The sequence below is a fragment of the Phoca vitulina genome, unplaced genomic scaffold, assembly GCF_004348235.1.
Source record: "Phoca vitulina isolate PV1807 unplaced genomic scaffold, GSC_HSeal_1.0 scaffold25, whole genome shotgun sequence".
Classification (NCBI taxonomy): Eukaryota; Metazoa; Chordata; class Mammalia; order Carnivora; family Phocidae; genus Phoca; species Phoca vitulina.
The window spans coordinates 37141396-37157553 of NW_022589728.1; the positions used below are offsets into that span (position 1 = coordinate 37141396).

The 16158-nt window shown below is 43.6% G+C and overlaps 1 protein-coding gene and 1 pseudogene across 1 annotated transcript in view; both read left to right on the forward strand.

The window, feature by feature from the left end:
- Positions 1 to 702: 702 nt before the first annotated feature.
- On the forward strand, positions 703 to 2204 carry LOC116643012 (annotated as a pseudogene).
- Positions 2205 to 6654: 4450 nt separating this feature from the next.
- The window catches only part of DECR1 (2,4-dienoyl-CoA reductase 1), a 44627-nt gene continuing 35123 nt past the window's right edge, over positions 6655 to 16158 (forward strand). The window contains exon 1 of the mRNA XM_032421729.1: positions 6655 to 6754. Within this exon, the coding sequence (XP_032277620.1) occupies positions 6704 to 6754 (51 nt within the window). The 5' untranslated portion in view covers positions 6655 to 6703. The remainder of the gene's footprint in view (positions 6755 to 16158) is intronic.

The window sequence follows — 16158 nt, forward strand, 5'->3', positions numbered from 1 at the left end:
TATAAGCTTTTAAGATTTGGAGGGCAGGTGCAGGGATCCATCCGTCTTGCTGTCCATTCACCCAAGACAAGCCTCATATGTAAGTTCCTTTGCTATTATTAAAATTGCTACCTACTAACATGGAGTGGCCTGTCTCTTTCTTCAGTCTCACCCTGCCTCTGGGACAGGGGGCTGGTTTCTGATCCACCGTTAGAGCTCCCAGGACAGCTGAGAGCTTACACTGCTTAATTGCCAAGCTGATTGAAACTGATCGTCACCCTCTTCAACTTCCTCCCCTGGGGCAGAAGCTGTGGGCCTTGGTTTCATCAAAACACAACTTTGTAAACTTATTTTGGACACTTCATATTAGGTGTCTGTAGAACTCTCTTAACAAAGATACGAAATTTCTAGACAATGCTTGAGCAAGGCATTTGGTAGGTGTTCCGCTTTTTTTCTTCCATGGGTAGTGTATCTTCTGGGTGATAATCTTGTTGAACTTGGGGCTCCTGGGTTGCTCATTCGGTTAAGTGTCTGATTTCAGCTCAGGTTATGATGTCAGGGTCCTGGGATGGAGCCCCGCATTGGGCTCCCTGCTCAGCAGGGAGTCTGCTTATCTCTCTTTCTCTCCCTCTGCCCCTTCCCCTGCTCATGTTCTCTCTTTCTGTCCCTCAAATAAATAAAATCTAAAAAAAAAAAAAAAAAAAATCTTAATAGTTACAGCCTGTGGCTCCATGAGAAAAAAGAAAAACCATTGTATAGTGATTTCAGGGTTTCCCTTAACTCTGGGTTACCTACTGCTCAGTCTCTAAGTGCAGGATCATAGTGAGCATTTTCTGCTGTTTTGTAGGTGCCAGGCCCTGTTGTAAGTGCTTTAAATATATTATTTCATTTAAACCTGAGTAAAACCTTCTGAGGTTAGCACTCTTAATACCTGCACTTCACAGATAAGGAAATGAAACAGAAAAAGTTCTTAATTGGCTAACTGTGACACATCTAGTGAGCCTTATAGCTCTGCCTGAGGTCCAGGAGTCTGACTCCCACATCTATGCCCCAATAACGCAGAGAACAATGCAATGGCTGACAGCTGGAGCCCCAGAGCCAGCCTGGGTGGCTCAGACTCTGTCACTGTTAGTTATTAGCTTCTCAGTTTGCCTAATTGTTCTGTGTCTCAGTTTCCAAATGGGGATAAGAATAGTATAAACTACAAATGCTTGTGAAGACTAGGACACACGTAGGGTGCTGAGCACCACCTGACACACAGAAAAAGTTGAGAAATATTAGCTTTCAGGAGTAATACACCCTCAGGCATTGAAGTCAAACCCCTTGGCTCCTGCCTAATTGAAATAACTCCTTACATTTGGAAGTGGCCTCTTTTTTTCATGCTCCCAGTTTATTCTTTAGTCATGCCTAACAGTGCTACAAGTTCTCTAAATTATATTTATGCTACTGCCTTTACAAGATGGCAACAGCCTCAACGCTTATTCGTCCAGCAAATATTTGTGGAAGGCTCACTATGTACCAAGCTTTTCTTAGATGTGAGGGATAGAAGGATGGTTTAAAAAAAGACACTCACCCCCACACCCTAGTATATAAAAGAGAGACATGACTGCAATTGTATTAAGAGCTACAAAAGGGCGTTTTGAGCATCGCACCCGGGAGGCTGGGCCAACGGGACAAGATGGAGCTCTTGCAGGTCCTGAAATGTGGGCTGCAGCAGGTCAGCGGCCACGGCGGCCTCTGTGGCTATCTACGGGTTTCTTCAGGGCAAATGATGTGAGGGTTGGTACCTTAGTGGGGGAAGACAAATATGGAAACAAATACTATGAAGACAACAAGCAGTTTTTTGGCCATCACCGATGGGTTATACATACTACTGAAATGAATGGCAAAAACACACTTTGGGATGTGGATGTAAGCATGGTGCCCCCTGAATGGCATCGCTGGCTTCCCTGTATGACTGATGATCCTCCAACAACAAGACCACCTATTGCTCGTAAATTCATCAGGACAAACCATAAGTTCAATGTGAGTGGCACTCCAGAACAATATGTACCTTATTCTACCACTAGAAAGAAGATTCAAGAGTGGGTCCCACCTTCAACACCTTACAAGTAAAGACACTGGAAAACAGTTTGAACATGTGAAATATGGGGCTCTTCATGCAATTGCACTTTTACTGCTTACTATTCACTTGATTAAAATTGTTTGATTTAAAAAAAAAAAAAGAGCTACAAAAGGAAAATTTGGAGCTCTATGAAAATGTGTAGTAAGGGCAAAGGTGGATGGACCTGGAGCTGGTAAACTTCAGGGCCCCTTAAACATATAGCCCTTCCAAGATGCCAGGGCCATTTATTTTCCAAAATTTGCAAAAGATATCATACCATTAGTAGTTAAGATAACTGTTTTCATTCCTACTTTTATTTGTCTTTGTGCCCTGCTCTCCTTCCCTCTCAGAATCATGAGAAGGGCCCCAGGTTTTACACAGGCCTTTGGGGAGACCTCTCTGGTATTCAGTTCACAGTGGTTATTTTTTCCCTCACTGGCTTGTTCTCTTGAAGTCCAGCCCTCTGCCAATGTGTACCAAGCTTGGTGCATAATCAGTTAAGCCAAGTACCCAGTGTCTTCCCTGCCTGAGTATATTTCACGGCTCTTCTCCTCTGACTGGTGGTAAAGTGTGGGTCTACCTAAAATGTGTCCAATCACCTCTCCTTCCCATGTATAGCATAGTGGTTGTGGTAGGCAAAATTTTAAGAGGTCCCCATAATCCCTACCACCTGGTATTCTCCTCAGTTATGATCCCCTCCCTTTGAATACAGATGGGACCTGTGACTTGATTCTAGCCTACAGAATATGGCAAAGGTGAAGGGATTTTGCGGATGTAAGTAAGGCCCTAAATCAGCTGATTTTTAGTTCATCAAAGGATATTACGATTATTCTGGGAGGGCCTCACTTAATCAGGTGGTTATCCTTAAAAGAGGGACTGGAGCCTCTCTGAGATGAGAGATTCTCCTTGCAAGCTTGATAAAATAAGCAGTCACCCTGAGGAAGCTCATATAGAAAAAATTATAAGTGACCTGTGGAAGCTGAGGGTCGCCTCCAGCCAACAGTCAGCAAAAGCTGCGGGCCTCAGTCATACGGGCACAAGGAAATGAATTCTGCCAACAACCTGAATGAACTTGGAAGCAGATTCTTCTCCAGGTGAGTCTCCAGATGAAAACATGGCCTAGTTGACAACTTGATGGCAGTCTTTTGAGAGCCTGAGCATACCTGGATAGTCCTAGAGTCTGTGTAGGACTATCTATGACCATATCTGGATTTCTGACCCATAGAAAATGTGACATAATGAATATGTATCATTTTAAGACACTAATGCTGTAATATCTCTGTGGAAACAAGATGGATTCCCACACAAATTTAGTTCGGATGTCAAGACTAATGATGCCACACACACACCCACACACCATGAGAATATAAAAATGTTTATTATTTATGTAGTGAGACTATTTGGGAGGACAGAGCAGGCCTCCTGAGCTGATCTAAAAATGGTTTGAGAGAGCAAGTATTATGGGCTCAATTGTGTCCCCTTCAAATTCATATGTTGAAGTCCTAACCCCCAATACCTTAGAATTTGAGAAATAGATCAAATCATCTATTTTAGAGATAGGGCTTTAAAGAGATAATAAAGTTAAAATGAGGTCATTATGGTGGCCCCTAATCCAATATGACTGGTGTCCTTATAAGAAGGGGAAATTTGGACATAGAAATGTAAAGAAAGAAAACCATGTGGAGACCGTGTAAGAAGGCACCATCCATGAGCCAAGGAGAGAGGCTTCAGAGGAAACCAATCCCACCAACATCTGGATATCAGATTTATAGTCTCCAGAATTGTAAAAAAAAAAAAAAAATTTCTGTTGGTTGAGCCACGGAGTCTGTGCTTCTTTACTGTGGCAGCCCTGGAAAATTAATACAGTAAGGAAAAAAAGAATGGCTTGGGGGGTTTTATTGTGGTTAGGGGCTGGTTAGGGGTCAGAGTGTGGGTATCCATGTGTGAGAAGGGGCTTGACTGCAGCGCCGAAGGAGAGAGTATCTGGGCTTTTCTGTTCACTTGCCCAGCTGACCCAAGACATATGAGAAAGGGAGGGATGAGGCTTAAAAGCTACCAGCAGTCAAACATCAACAAATGAGGACATATTTTTGTTATAGCTAAGGTGGTGGTAATTTGTTACATTCTAACAGGAAAAAAAAATACAGTGGTAAAGAGCACAGGCTCTAGGGCTGGACTGCTGGAATCCCATCCCAGCCCTACCACTTAAAGGCTGTGGAGCTTGAGGCAAGTTCCTCACCTACTCTGGTTTATGCCTCTGGGAAATAGGGAAAAGAATAATAAGCCTTATAGGGTTGTGAGAATTAAATGAGGGTGGTTGATAATGTGGCATCCCATTCTTAGATCCCTTGGGCCTTACCACTTCAAGGCAGCATGTATACCAACTACAGTGCCTGCATTTCTTTTCTTGAGATCTTTCACCGAAGCCCTGATGCCAAGTCCACAGGAGAGAAGGTCTGGAGAATCAACACCTACACCTAGCAGCCCTCAGCCATTGGAAAAGGAGTGGTGTGTAAACACTCCAGCTCCCTCATTTCTCAGGTGAGATTTCTCTGAGGCAAGTCTGTTAGTCCATTCAGGCTGCTATAACAAAATACCATAGACTGGGTGACTCATAATCAGCAGAAATTTATTGCTCGCAGTTGCAGAAGCAGGAAGTCTGATGCTAGCATGGTCAAGTTCTGGTGAGAGCCCTCTTCTTGGTTGCAGACTGCCCACTTCTCCTTGCATCCTCACATGTTGGAAGGGATGAGCTAGCTCTCTGGGATCTCTTTTATAAGGGCACTCATCTAATCACTTCCCAAAGGCCCCACCTCCTAATACCATCACCTTGAGGGTTAGGGCTTCAAACTATGACTATTCAGTCCATAGCAGCATGTTTTCTCCATCTTCTCCCAGAGTTTCCTCTGTGGTGTTAGCTCTAATTGCCCACAGTGTCAGCTAGCTGAGTAACTTACCCTGTATTGCCTGCCTCTCTTCCCTACTGGTGATTCCCAAAGTTCCCAAATGAGTCACTTGCACTGGATCCTTGTTCCCTGATCTGCTTTGGGGGGACCTAAGGTGAGACGATAAGTTAATACTGTAAGGGCACTGTCAATGCCCTCCAGCCAGAGTCCACCAGGGACACACCTACGATCAAACAAATTGGGTTCATTATTTTTTGCAGCAAGGAAGGACACCATGGTTTACCATGGTGTGTCTAAGTAAAAGGGTGTTAGAAAGAACCTGTTATAGGATTTGGACTTTGGTTGGATGATTAAAGAGAGGGTCTAAGGAAGTAGGCGGTTCACCCTAGGTTGGATGCTGTCAGAAAGCAAGGGCAATTCCATGAAGGAAGATCTCAGTAAATCTTATCTGGAGTGAGGGGATACTAGAATGAGGTAAAAGCTGTAATTGGTAAAGAAATAGTCACTGATTTTAGCCAAGAGACAGGTTGTTAGGTATTTTGGTGGGTAACAACCGTGATCTTCTCTTTGTGCTTAGACAAAGTTATAAAGTTGGCTTGCTTTGTCTCACCTTCTGATCTCGGAGTCAAGTTGTGAGGTTGGTATTCTGTGAGATGGTTTATATTTAAAAGGAGATTAGCATGGACTACCTGTGAGTGCCAGGCCAGGTTCTGAATGTCTGCTTTTTGTTTTTCTTTCTCACCACTTTGTAAATTCTCAGTGTCACCTACCATCAGCCTGAGCTTGGGGCTTCACATCCATCCTCTTTCAATCGTCACAATAATGCTGTGTCAGGTATGAAAAGTCACATTTTAGAAGTGAGGAAGAAAATGTGATCTGAGTTTATGCAGCATGTCAACAGGTACATGACACTAAGATGGAGAATGATGTACTAAAGGTACGCCTTGGCTTCTAACCTGTGTATTACTCCCTTTGCGAGAAAAGCAAAAGTGGGACCCTAGGTCAAAGCCCAGCTGCCTCTCGGCGATAGGGGGCAGCGCGTCCAGCGGAAAGTCAAAGCCGCCCAGAAGCTGCACCTTTTGTTAGATTTCAAGCGCTTCGCCCCTGGACAACGGAGGCTGAGTTTTAAATCCAAGATGTTACTACTCTGATGATGTATGATTCAGCGCCACACCAACCACGAATTAGACTAGAGGTAGGGGGCGCGGGGCGTCGCAGTCACCTAGACCCGCCCCGGCTCCCCTCTCCCCGCTCCAGCCCCGGGCCACCCCAGCTCCCCTCTCCCGGCTCCAGCCCCGGCCCCGCCTCCGCTCTGGCCCCGCCCCCTGCTCCCCCTTCCGCCCCCCCCTCCTCGCGCCCGCCTGGCCGGGCCAAGCTTTCCGCGCCCGCTCGGCCCCGGCCCCGATCCCGCCCCCCGCCCCCGCTCCCCTTTCCGCGCCCCCCTCCCCCTCCCCCACCTGCCCCTGCCCGGCCCCGATCGCGCCCCCGATCTGCCCCCGCCTGAGCACCGGTTCCCGCCTCGGAGACCCGATCGCGCCCCTGATCGGCCCCAGCCCTGGCTCCGGCCCTGTCCCCCGCCCTGGCTCCGGCCCCGCCCCCGCTCCCCGGCCCGGCCTGGCCCGGCCCCGGCCCCGGCCCCGGCCCGCCCTTGCTCCGTACCCCGGCCCCGCCCCCTGAACCTTGCGGGTTTCAGACCAAGTCCTGGAGGTCGAAGATGGCGCTGCTAGGCCAGGTCTTCCTTGTTCGGGGCCACGGTCCTCGGCGGGTAAGGCGACGCTGGAGGGACTGAGGGCCCGGCTCGCCCCCAGCGAGCGCCCTGCCCGTGCGGGTCTCCGGGACGGCGGCCGGGGGCGCGCACAGCAAGGATTCGGACCCCGGGATGCAGGGAGCCAGGACAGGGGATTCCGGGGCGCGGGGACGCGCGGGGGGAGTGGGAGCCGGGGGGTTGGGGTTAAGAAGGAGCGAAGTCACGTTCTGCTGTCAGAGAAAGTGTGTGTGAAGTGCATGGTGTGGCTCTCAAAGTTTTCATGTCCCTGGAAGCTTCAAAATTGTGTGTAAATAGGTAGAAAGACTGGAGGACACTGCACACGTTGGCCCTTTGAGGGATGGGAGAGGAACTGGGGTGAGAGTGGGGTCCCAGGGAGCACTGGCCTTATATGAGTCCTTGTTTTATGAGGAAAATCCATTCATGCGTTAGTTGTGCAAATTAAACATATAATACAAACATATTCACTTAAACATTTTTATAAAAAGAAAAAAACCCAAACCCAGCTGTCCAGACTCCCCTTCCTAGAGATAAAGCTGGGAGAGTTGTGTCTTAGGCTGGCTTCCACCTCTATCTCCCCCATGCTTTGGGAGAGACAACTTTTTGTTTTGTCAACTTATGTATGTCCACTGGACCCAGAGTCCAAATAAAAAATGCAAGTGAAGACAGCTGGAGAGGATAAGGAAAGAGAAAGGAAGATATAGAAAAAAGCAGTAATAGCCAAGACAGTCCCTTCCCCCAAGCAAATTAAAAAATCTTAATAAACTAAACCAAAAAGTTCAATTTCCTTAGCCAGGTAGAAATTATTCTGCCAGCCATGAAAAAACCTTTTTTAAGTCCAACAGAATGGGCAGCCATGGTGTTCTTTTTTGAAAACTGGAGACAGCAGTTCCAAATGTGAACATGAGGAAATAGTATGGTTAAGTCTCTCAAGTAAGAGAACTTTCTTTTAAAAAGTGGTATTTGTTCAACACTAAGGTTTTGTTGATACCGTTTTCCTGTAAAGATTTTGGTTATAAGCCATTGTGAAAGAAGCCTGTGTTTTCTGGCCTCTTCTCGAACTTTCTCTGTGTACAACAGCTCTGTGAGGTAGACAAGAGCCTTCAGAGGTCATTGTCTCCCCCAACCCCCAACAAATCATTAGGACTGTAGTAATAAGGTCACACAGACCATATCCCAACTCTTCTGACACTATTAGACAATAGAGTATGAGAGGGAGAAAATGAACTCATTTAAAAATTAACTGTAATCTGTCAATTTTGAAATTCTTTTCCTTAAGAAAAACAGAAATTTTGAGGTTCAGGGTTCAGAGCCAGCAAAGGCGCCTTTTGGTGTGGTTTGTTTTCCTGGCACATGCAGCCTTGGGTTTGAATTCCTGGGAGAAGCATTTTTACATCTGTGAAGTGGGAGGTTGTTCCAGGGAACATCATGTTTTTGTGCTCAAATACTAGTTATTACAATTAAAACTCCTAATTTGAGTATTTTTGTTACCAAGAACCAAGAGAAATGTTTCATTTGTTAAACGTTGTATTTATGAAGTGTTATATTAAAATTGTGCTGTTTAGCTAGTAGGCCTCAATTCAGTGCAACAAACGTTTATTTTGATCTCCACAAAGATCATTATAAAACGGTTTGCAGAACTGGCTCTGTGCCCGGCCCTGGGGTTGCAAAGATGGAAAAAAAAAATGACCTCTGCTCTCAAGTTGCTCTCAGGAAAATGTGTACACATTAAGTGGTTTATCAGGAAATGCTAATTAAGTGCCTATTAAATGTTGGGCATTCTTTGGAGATACTTGGTTGAAAAGGTACCTGTACCATCATTAAGCCTCATATATATTTTTCAAGCTATGGATAATCATGAGTGGACATGGAAATCAATTTTGTGGAGCAAAATGATTTTAAGAAAGAAACCTGTTTGTTTTTTTTTTTAATTTACCATTCTTCCTTTTGTGGATTAATTATTAGATGTCTGTGATGCACACTGCCATACTTCCTTTCCTTTTGTTTTTATCAAGAGTCATAACTTTAGGATTTTTATAAAAATGATATCTGACTAATATGAATTCAGGTAATATAGTTAAAAAAAAAGTAACACAAGACCCTAAACTGGCCACCCAGAAATAACCAGTCTTGACATTTGGTGAACAACATTCGAGGTGTCTGTGCTGGTAAAAAGGATGGGTGCTGGTAAAAAGGATGGGGGCATAATTTTGCTTGGATGTATTATGTTTATTTTCCCCTTAGAACTGAATCAACATTGTTTTCATTGTCTTCCTTTTTTTAAAGTTTTTTTTTTAATGTTTTATTTATTTATTCATGAGAGTCAGAGAGAGAGAGAGAGAGAGAGGCAGAGGCAGAGGGAGAGGCAGGCTCCCCGCCTACCAGGGAGCCCGATGTGGGACTCGATCCCAGGACCCTGGGATCATGACCTGAGCCAAAGGCAGACGCTTAACCATCTGAGCCACTCAGGCGCCCAGTTTTCATTGTCTTCTAACACTGAATATTGTCAGGGAAAAATGGAAGGCCAGTGGATTTTTTTTTTCCATGTGTGTTTTGAGTTTTCTTTCTTTCTGAGCTTTCCTATCTGAAAAGCTTAAGAAATCTTTCTGTACCCAACCTAAAATTCCAGAATATAAGCTTCTTGGAGGCAAGGATTTATATCCTCTTTGTTCACTGCTGTATTTCTAGGCCTAGAAGAGTGCCTAGCATAGAGTAAACATGTAATAAATACCTGTTACATGAATGAATGTGTGTACTGTGTTGCAATATAAAGTGTATTTCTTGCTTTGCTTTATAGAATATATAAATGTCTGAAAACGGTAGTCTAGTAGGTCATCAGGGTATGAGTAGACTGAAAATGCAGAGGTATGTTAGAATGCATATATGAACAAAATGGTGTGTGCCTGGAGGAGGCAGGGAAGGCTTCATGGAGGAGGTGGCTTCCAGGGCTGACTTTTAAAGGAGGAGTTGGAATATATGGGGCCTCAAATGTGATCTAGACCTAAGGAATAGCATATATCAAGAAGTGAGGGAGCATAGCCTATTTCTAAAAAAAAAAAAAAAAAAGTGGCTTAGTATTGTGGAGTTTAAAATACAGGGTCAGAGAAGAGTGCAATGGAGATGAGACTGGAGAGGTTGCTGGGGTCAGGGCATGGTGGGCTTCACTCACTCATATGGCAAATTGGGCATTTACTATGTGCTAGGCAGGGTACTAGGGATATGAGGATGAGAAAGAGCTGATTCCTGCTCTCAGGAAGCTTATAATAGAATGACATTATGGTATAATATGGTAAGTATTATGATGAGTGTTCTTGATCTCAGAAGAGGTCCAAAAATAAAGCATCTCTCTTCTCCAGTTTGGAAAACAAAGAGTAAAGATAGAGGCCAAAGTATCACTTATTACCATTCCATGTGAGAGCCAACTGGCCCTGTTAACTGGACTTCCTGAATTAGGCTGACTTGCTGCCTCAGAAGGACAGTAGAATTGCTCTCTGAGGGCAGCTAACTCTGGAGGAGGAAGGCTTAAGGCCTACTCGTGCCCAATTATTCTCTTAAAATGTACCAGTCAGATAAACTATCTCTGGAGACCAGGAAACTAAGGGTGTGGAAAGAAGCCCGGAGTTACACTAACTGAGCTCCCCTCTGGGAAGGAAACGTCAGGATTGGGGAAGAAGCATTTCCCACTCCCAGTGGGAGGAGTGTACAATTTTTATGGAATATATTTTGGGGTACACATCTAGGCTGAGACCTGAAGGATGAATAGGAGTTAGCTAAGGGGAGGAATATGAGAAAGTACTAGGTGGGAGAGTGGCTTGTGTGAAGGGCCAGGCTAAAGTGTATAGGTAGAGAGTAGGGAGGCAGGTGGGGAGAGGCTAATGAGCAGAAGCTAATGAGCAGCCAGTGGGCCACATTAAAGAGTGAGAGCTTTATCCTGACAGCATGGGAGTGGGGGTAAAAACAGGCATGTAGTCAAATCTGGGTACTCCTCTCTCCATGGTGGCCTCAGATAGGGAATGGCTGTAGATGCAGAGAAACTCAAAGTCAAGTGATATTTAGGAGGTAAATTGAGAGGCCTTGGCAATTAGGAAGATTGGGCCATATTGAGGTGATATAGCACCATCACAATTGTGAGCAGGGAAGTAATATTATCAGGTAAGACTTGAGATAGGGAGACGGGAAGTCAAACAGAAGTGATAGGAGTCTGCATTAAGGGCAGCATTAGAGCTATTTAGGACTAAGACAAATTGGACTTTGTGGTTTGGATGTACTCTATGAAATGGAGCCCAGATTTCTGTCTGTGGCCCTTGAGCTAAGGGCCATGCCACTGAGAGAGGGCACTTACCAGGGGGAACTGGTTACAGGGATGGAGATAAGAATTTTAATTCTGTCTGGGAGTGTTAGGGAAGGCATCGGAACTCTTAGAACTACCTTTGAATGATGAATGTTGAGTGATGTGGGGATCGATTTGGTATAGATAGGGAGGTAGGAAACAGTTTTTGTTTGGGGAACCCTGTGTATTTTGTTTTCCTGAGTGCAGATTTCAAGGGGGTAAAGAAGAGGGAAAAGAGGCTGGAGAGATGGACAAGAGTCAAGTCACAAGGACTTGACATGCTGTGTGAAGCTAAGGAATCGACTTTATGCAGCTACCAGGGAGCTATAGATCGATCTTAAGGTGAAAAGTAGCATGAGCAGGTTTGCAGTATTCTGGAGGGCAGCATCACAGACAGGTTGGAGAGAGGAGACGAGGCCAGAGACAAGAGATGACATAAAGTATGACCTCTGTATTTGTGGGTGACAGGAGATACGGACCTTTGAAGTCAAGCGGTGGATAGAGAGGAAAGATACTGACTGGGAGGTAAAATATGTGGGACTGGAGATGAATTGGATGTATCAGGTGAAGAGAAAGAGGCCTTGAAGGAGTCACTAAGAGAGAGTCCCATAGATGAATGATGGTTTCAGAGCTCAAATATGCATGTGAAGAAATTTCAAAACAAACTTCCTCCCAAAACTATAAAGCTAATTTTAGAATATTAAAAAATATGTACATCTCCACAAAGATCATTATAAAACACATCAAAAGAGGAGGGATTTTCTAAAGTTAGGGTTGTCTACAGCCCATAATAAAAGGCATTCCATCAAGGTTTGGCAACCCTTGGTTTTAAAGAAAATTCCAGGCAGAAAATGATTAGCATTCTCAGCTATCCTATGCTGTTCTCTCCCTGGGGTGATAATTCACCTTGGAATCAGAAATGCCTCAGTTTGTTTCCTGGAGTGGTGGGGGATGGGAGGGATGGGGTGACTGGGTGATAGACCTTGGGGAGGGTATGTGCTATGGTGAGCGCTGTGAATTGTGTAAGACTGTTGAATCACAGACCTGTACCTCTGAAACAAATAATACATTATATGTTAAAAAAAAAAAAAAAAGGATAGCAGGAAGGGAAAAATGAAGGGGGGGAAGTCGGAGGGGGAGATGAACCATGAGAGACCATGGACTCTGAGAAACAAACTGAGGGTTCTAGAGGGGAGGGAGGTGGGAGGATGGGTTAGCCTGGTGATGGGTATTAAAGAGGGCACGTACTGCATGGAGCATTGGGTGTTATACGCAAACAATGAATCATGGAACACTACCTCAAAAACTAATGATGTAATGTATGGTGATTAACATAACATAAAAAAAAAAAGAAATTCCTGGGTAAGTATAAGTAAGTTAAGAGTAAGGGGACAACTATACTTTGGTCCCTTCCAGTCTGGGGAAACACCCACACTGCATTGCATCAGTGGTAGAACTGCAGGCTTTCGCAATTATTGAATAATGTTGCCATTTACATTTAGCCCTGAGTTATTTTCTGGACTCCAAAACTGTATTTCCACCCGCAGGTTAGGTATGTTCACCTGAATGTCCCACAGGTGTTGCAGGTATGGCGTTTCCAATACAAAACTCACTGTCTTCAATCCTCCAACTTGGCTCTTCCCATGTCAATCCTGTCATTTATAGCAGCACCCAGCAAGTAGCCATGTAAACTCTCCCTTCTTGCTCACCACTTCCAGCTGGTTGGCTTCTGAATTCAGGCTGGACTACATGTTAAATTTGTGTGGGAAGTGTTGTCTTTATTTCTCCTGCCCTCGTTACTTCAACCCTAGACCCAACACCTGTCTGACTGGTCTCCGTTTCCTTTTAGCTCAGAGTTAAATCTTACTTTCTAAAACACAAAAGCAATGCAAAGAGTAGCAGAATACTGAGGTATAGGGGAGAGAGGTGGAGAAGGCTCTCTCAGCTGAATGGGCTTGATCTTTTCAGGAAAGTGGGGGGCCTCTTATCCACCTTTAGTGAAATAGGTCAACATGTGCTGAGGTTGGCTTTGAGGCAAGAAATAATTGGACCAGACAATATTAAGTACAGTGATAATTTATTATCTCATTTTCTGGGCCCTTCCTACCAGCAAGTAATTTCATTTGCTAACTTCCTACCCCTTCTGATGATGGCATCCAGGTCTAAGCCATCATTACCTCTTGTCTGGCCTGCTACAGAAGCATCATCCCTGCTTCCAACCTTGCCTCCTACATTCCTTCTCAACATAGCATGCAGAACAGTATAGAGTAGCCCTCTAAACACATATGTTTCCCCACAGCGTGTATTAGCTTTTAATATGCTAAGTATATATATTGTTTAATTTATCCCCACCCTCCAAAAATAATCTGTGCTGGGTGCTCACAGTAGAATATTGTATCTATTTTGCTCACTGCTGTATTGCCATTTCCTAGAAGAGTGCCTAGGCCATAGGAGATGCTCCTTAAAAACTTGTTAGAAATAGATAAATGAGTTAACTCCATACCAAATCATAATATGTTTATCTCTAATATTTTTTCATATATGCAAATTCCCAAGCCAAAACAAAGCCTTTTTAAGAACAGGGGTGTTATTTTTTTGGTTCAGAAAAGATAGTCATGTTAGTTATGACTAATGTGATGGGCATCAATGAGGTTACTCAAATGAGAGGTAAGCAGGAGTGAAGAACCCAGTTCAAAATTTCAAACTGCCTGCTAATTTATCTCCTTGATTTCATCTCCCTTTATTGGGAAGTATTCGTGAAGCATCTGTTTGGTCCACATCTAACTGCAGGCAGGTAAGAACTGTAATAAAAATGGGAAATATACCCTGAAGCTCAGAGCAACTACTTTTTCAAGGACTCATGTTCATTGCTATAAGGTGTATCATTACTTAAAAATGTAATTTCTGTCTTGCTACGGGCAACAACTGCATAATTCAGCCTAGCCACTGCAGCTTGGAGTCCAGCTCACTTTCTTTTATATTTGCTCAGCCTTACCTTCAAGTTGCTGTGGCAACGAGATCTGTGTTCTGCAGAAGCTTAGAATATCAGTGGCCTCTGTTCAGTGCCCTGCTTTAAGTGAAGGAGAGGGTAGAGGTACTCAAGCAATCCACACATGCAGAGAGCTCGAGTGCAACATGGCCTGTGGCAAGCCATTGATGTGGGTAGAGTTTGGGCTCCTCAGTTCTTTTACAGTCTGTAGGATCGATATTGGTATGCGGGGGCGGGACAATTCTTCATTCTGCAGCACTGTTTCTGTGCTGGAGCATCAAGTAGAGCATCCTGCCCAGCTCCCTCTTGTATTTCCAGATGCTTCCAGCTAAGAGCCACCTCTGCTGTGCTGAAGTGGCAGTGGTCTAGACATTGAAAAGTGCATGCAAGGCACAGACATGTGCCTTCTAACAACTGGACAAAATACATTGGGGAGTAGTTACTGGAGGCTTACTGTGTGCACAGACTATCGAGTTGCATTGGGAATGCAAAAATACCCATTTTTCAAAGTCATCCTTTGAAAAATAAGATTGTCAGGTCTTTACCAAGCTGACATTTTTATATGACAGTCAAGGCCCAGTCTGCAAAGCTCTTATCCTGTGAATTTGAGTCAGGATAAATTTATTCTTAAAAAATATTCATGTTGGGCGCCTGGGTGGCTCAGTTGGTTAAGCGACTGCCTTCAGCTCAGGTTATGATCCTGGAGTCCCGGGATCGAGTCCCATATCGGGCTCCCTGCTCAGCAGGGGGTCTGCTTCTCCCTCTGACTCTCTTCCCTCTCGTGCTCTCCGTCTGTCATTCTCTCTCTCAAATAAATAAGTAAAATCCTTAAAAAAAAAAAAATATTCATGTTAACCTAAACTAACAGGTACTTAGAAACCCCGCAAAAATAAATAGATATGTCATGTTTCATTTTCCTTAGAAGTATAGCTCACATTTAAGTGTGGCATATATAGTGCTTACACTTTAAATAACATTCTTGTAACACTGATCATATGCTAGTGTTCTTGCTGTAACTTTGTTTTCCTCTATACCCTTATTATATTGTGTGCTTGCATATATGATTTGATTTTGTGGTAACTATTTTTTAAAAATATTTATTTGCTTATTTTAGAGAGAGAGAGCGCGTACAGGGGGGTGCGGGGGGGCAGAGGGGAAGCAGACTCCCGCTGAGTGGGGAGCCCTGTGCTGGGCTCTTGATCCCACAACCCCAAGATCATGACCTGAGCTGAAACCAAGAGTTGGACACTCAACCAACTGAGACACGCAGGTGCCCCTATGTTAACTATTTTTAATAAAAAACTAATTTATGAACCTATCCAACACTACACAGTACAAAAGGATATCTAGTGACTGTACAGAAAGTCTCTCTCTCCCAAGAGGTTAGTGCTGTGAATAGTTTCTTGTGGATCCTTCCAACAATTTTTGTTCATATATCAACATATGTATGAAGATATTTTCATTAAGAGACACCATACAAACGGGAACATTTTATATATATTTCCCTACGTTGGATTATTTTCCTTAACATGTAATGCCTTGCATTGCTGGTATTCAACAAATATTTGTTGAGTGATTGAATAACCATATATTGTTATTAGAATAGAATATATTCTATTAAAAGATACACAGTATTTTGTTATATGGATGTGCCCTAATTGGTTGGTTATATCTGCTATTGAAATGGTGATAGATTGTTTTCTAGTCTTTTTGATTACAAACAATGCTTTCATATATTATATGTTTGACTATTCTGTATCCTTTGCATTTCTGAGTCCCTAAAAGTGAATTTTGAGATATGCTCGTCAACTTTTGCAAAAAGCCAACTGGGATTTTGATAGGAATTGCATTGAATCTGTAAATCAATTTGGGGAGTATTGTCATTTTAACAAAATTAAGTTTTCCAATCCATGAACACAGGGTGTCTTTTTATTTATTTAGGTCCTCTTTAATCTCTTATGATGTTTTATAGTTTTTAATTTATAAATTTTGTACTTCTATTACATTTATTAGTAGGCATTTTATTCCCATTGATGTGATTGTGAATAGAATTATTAATTTCATTTTCATCTTAGTGCATATCTT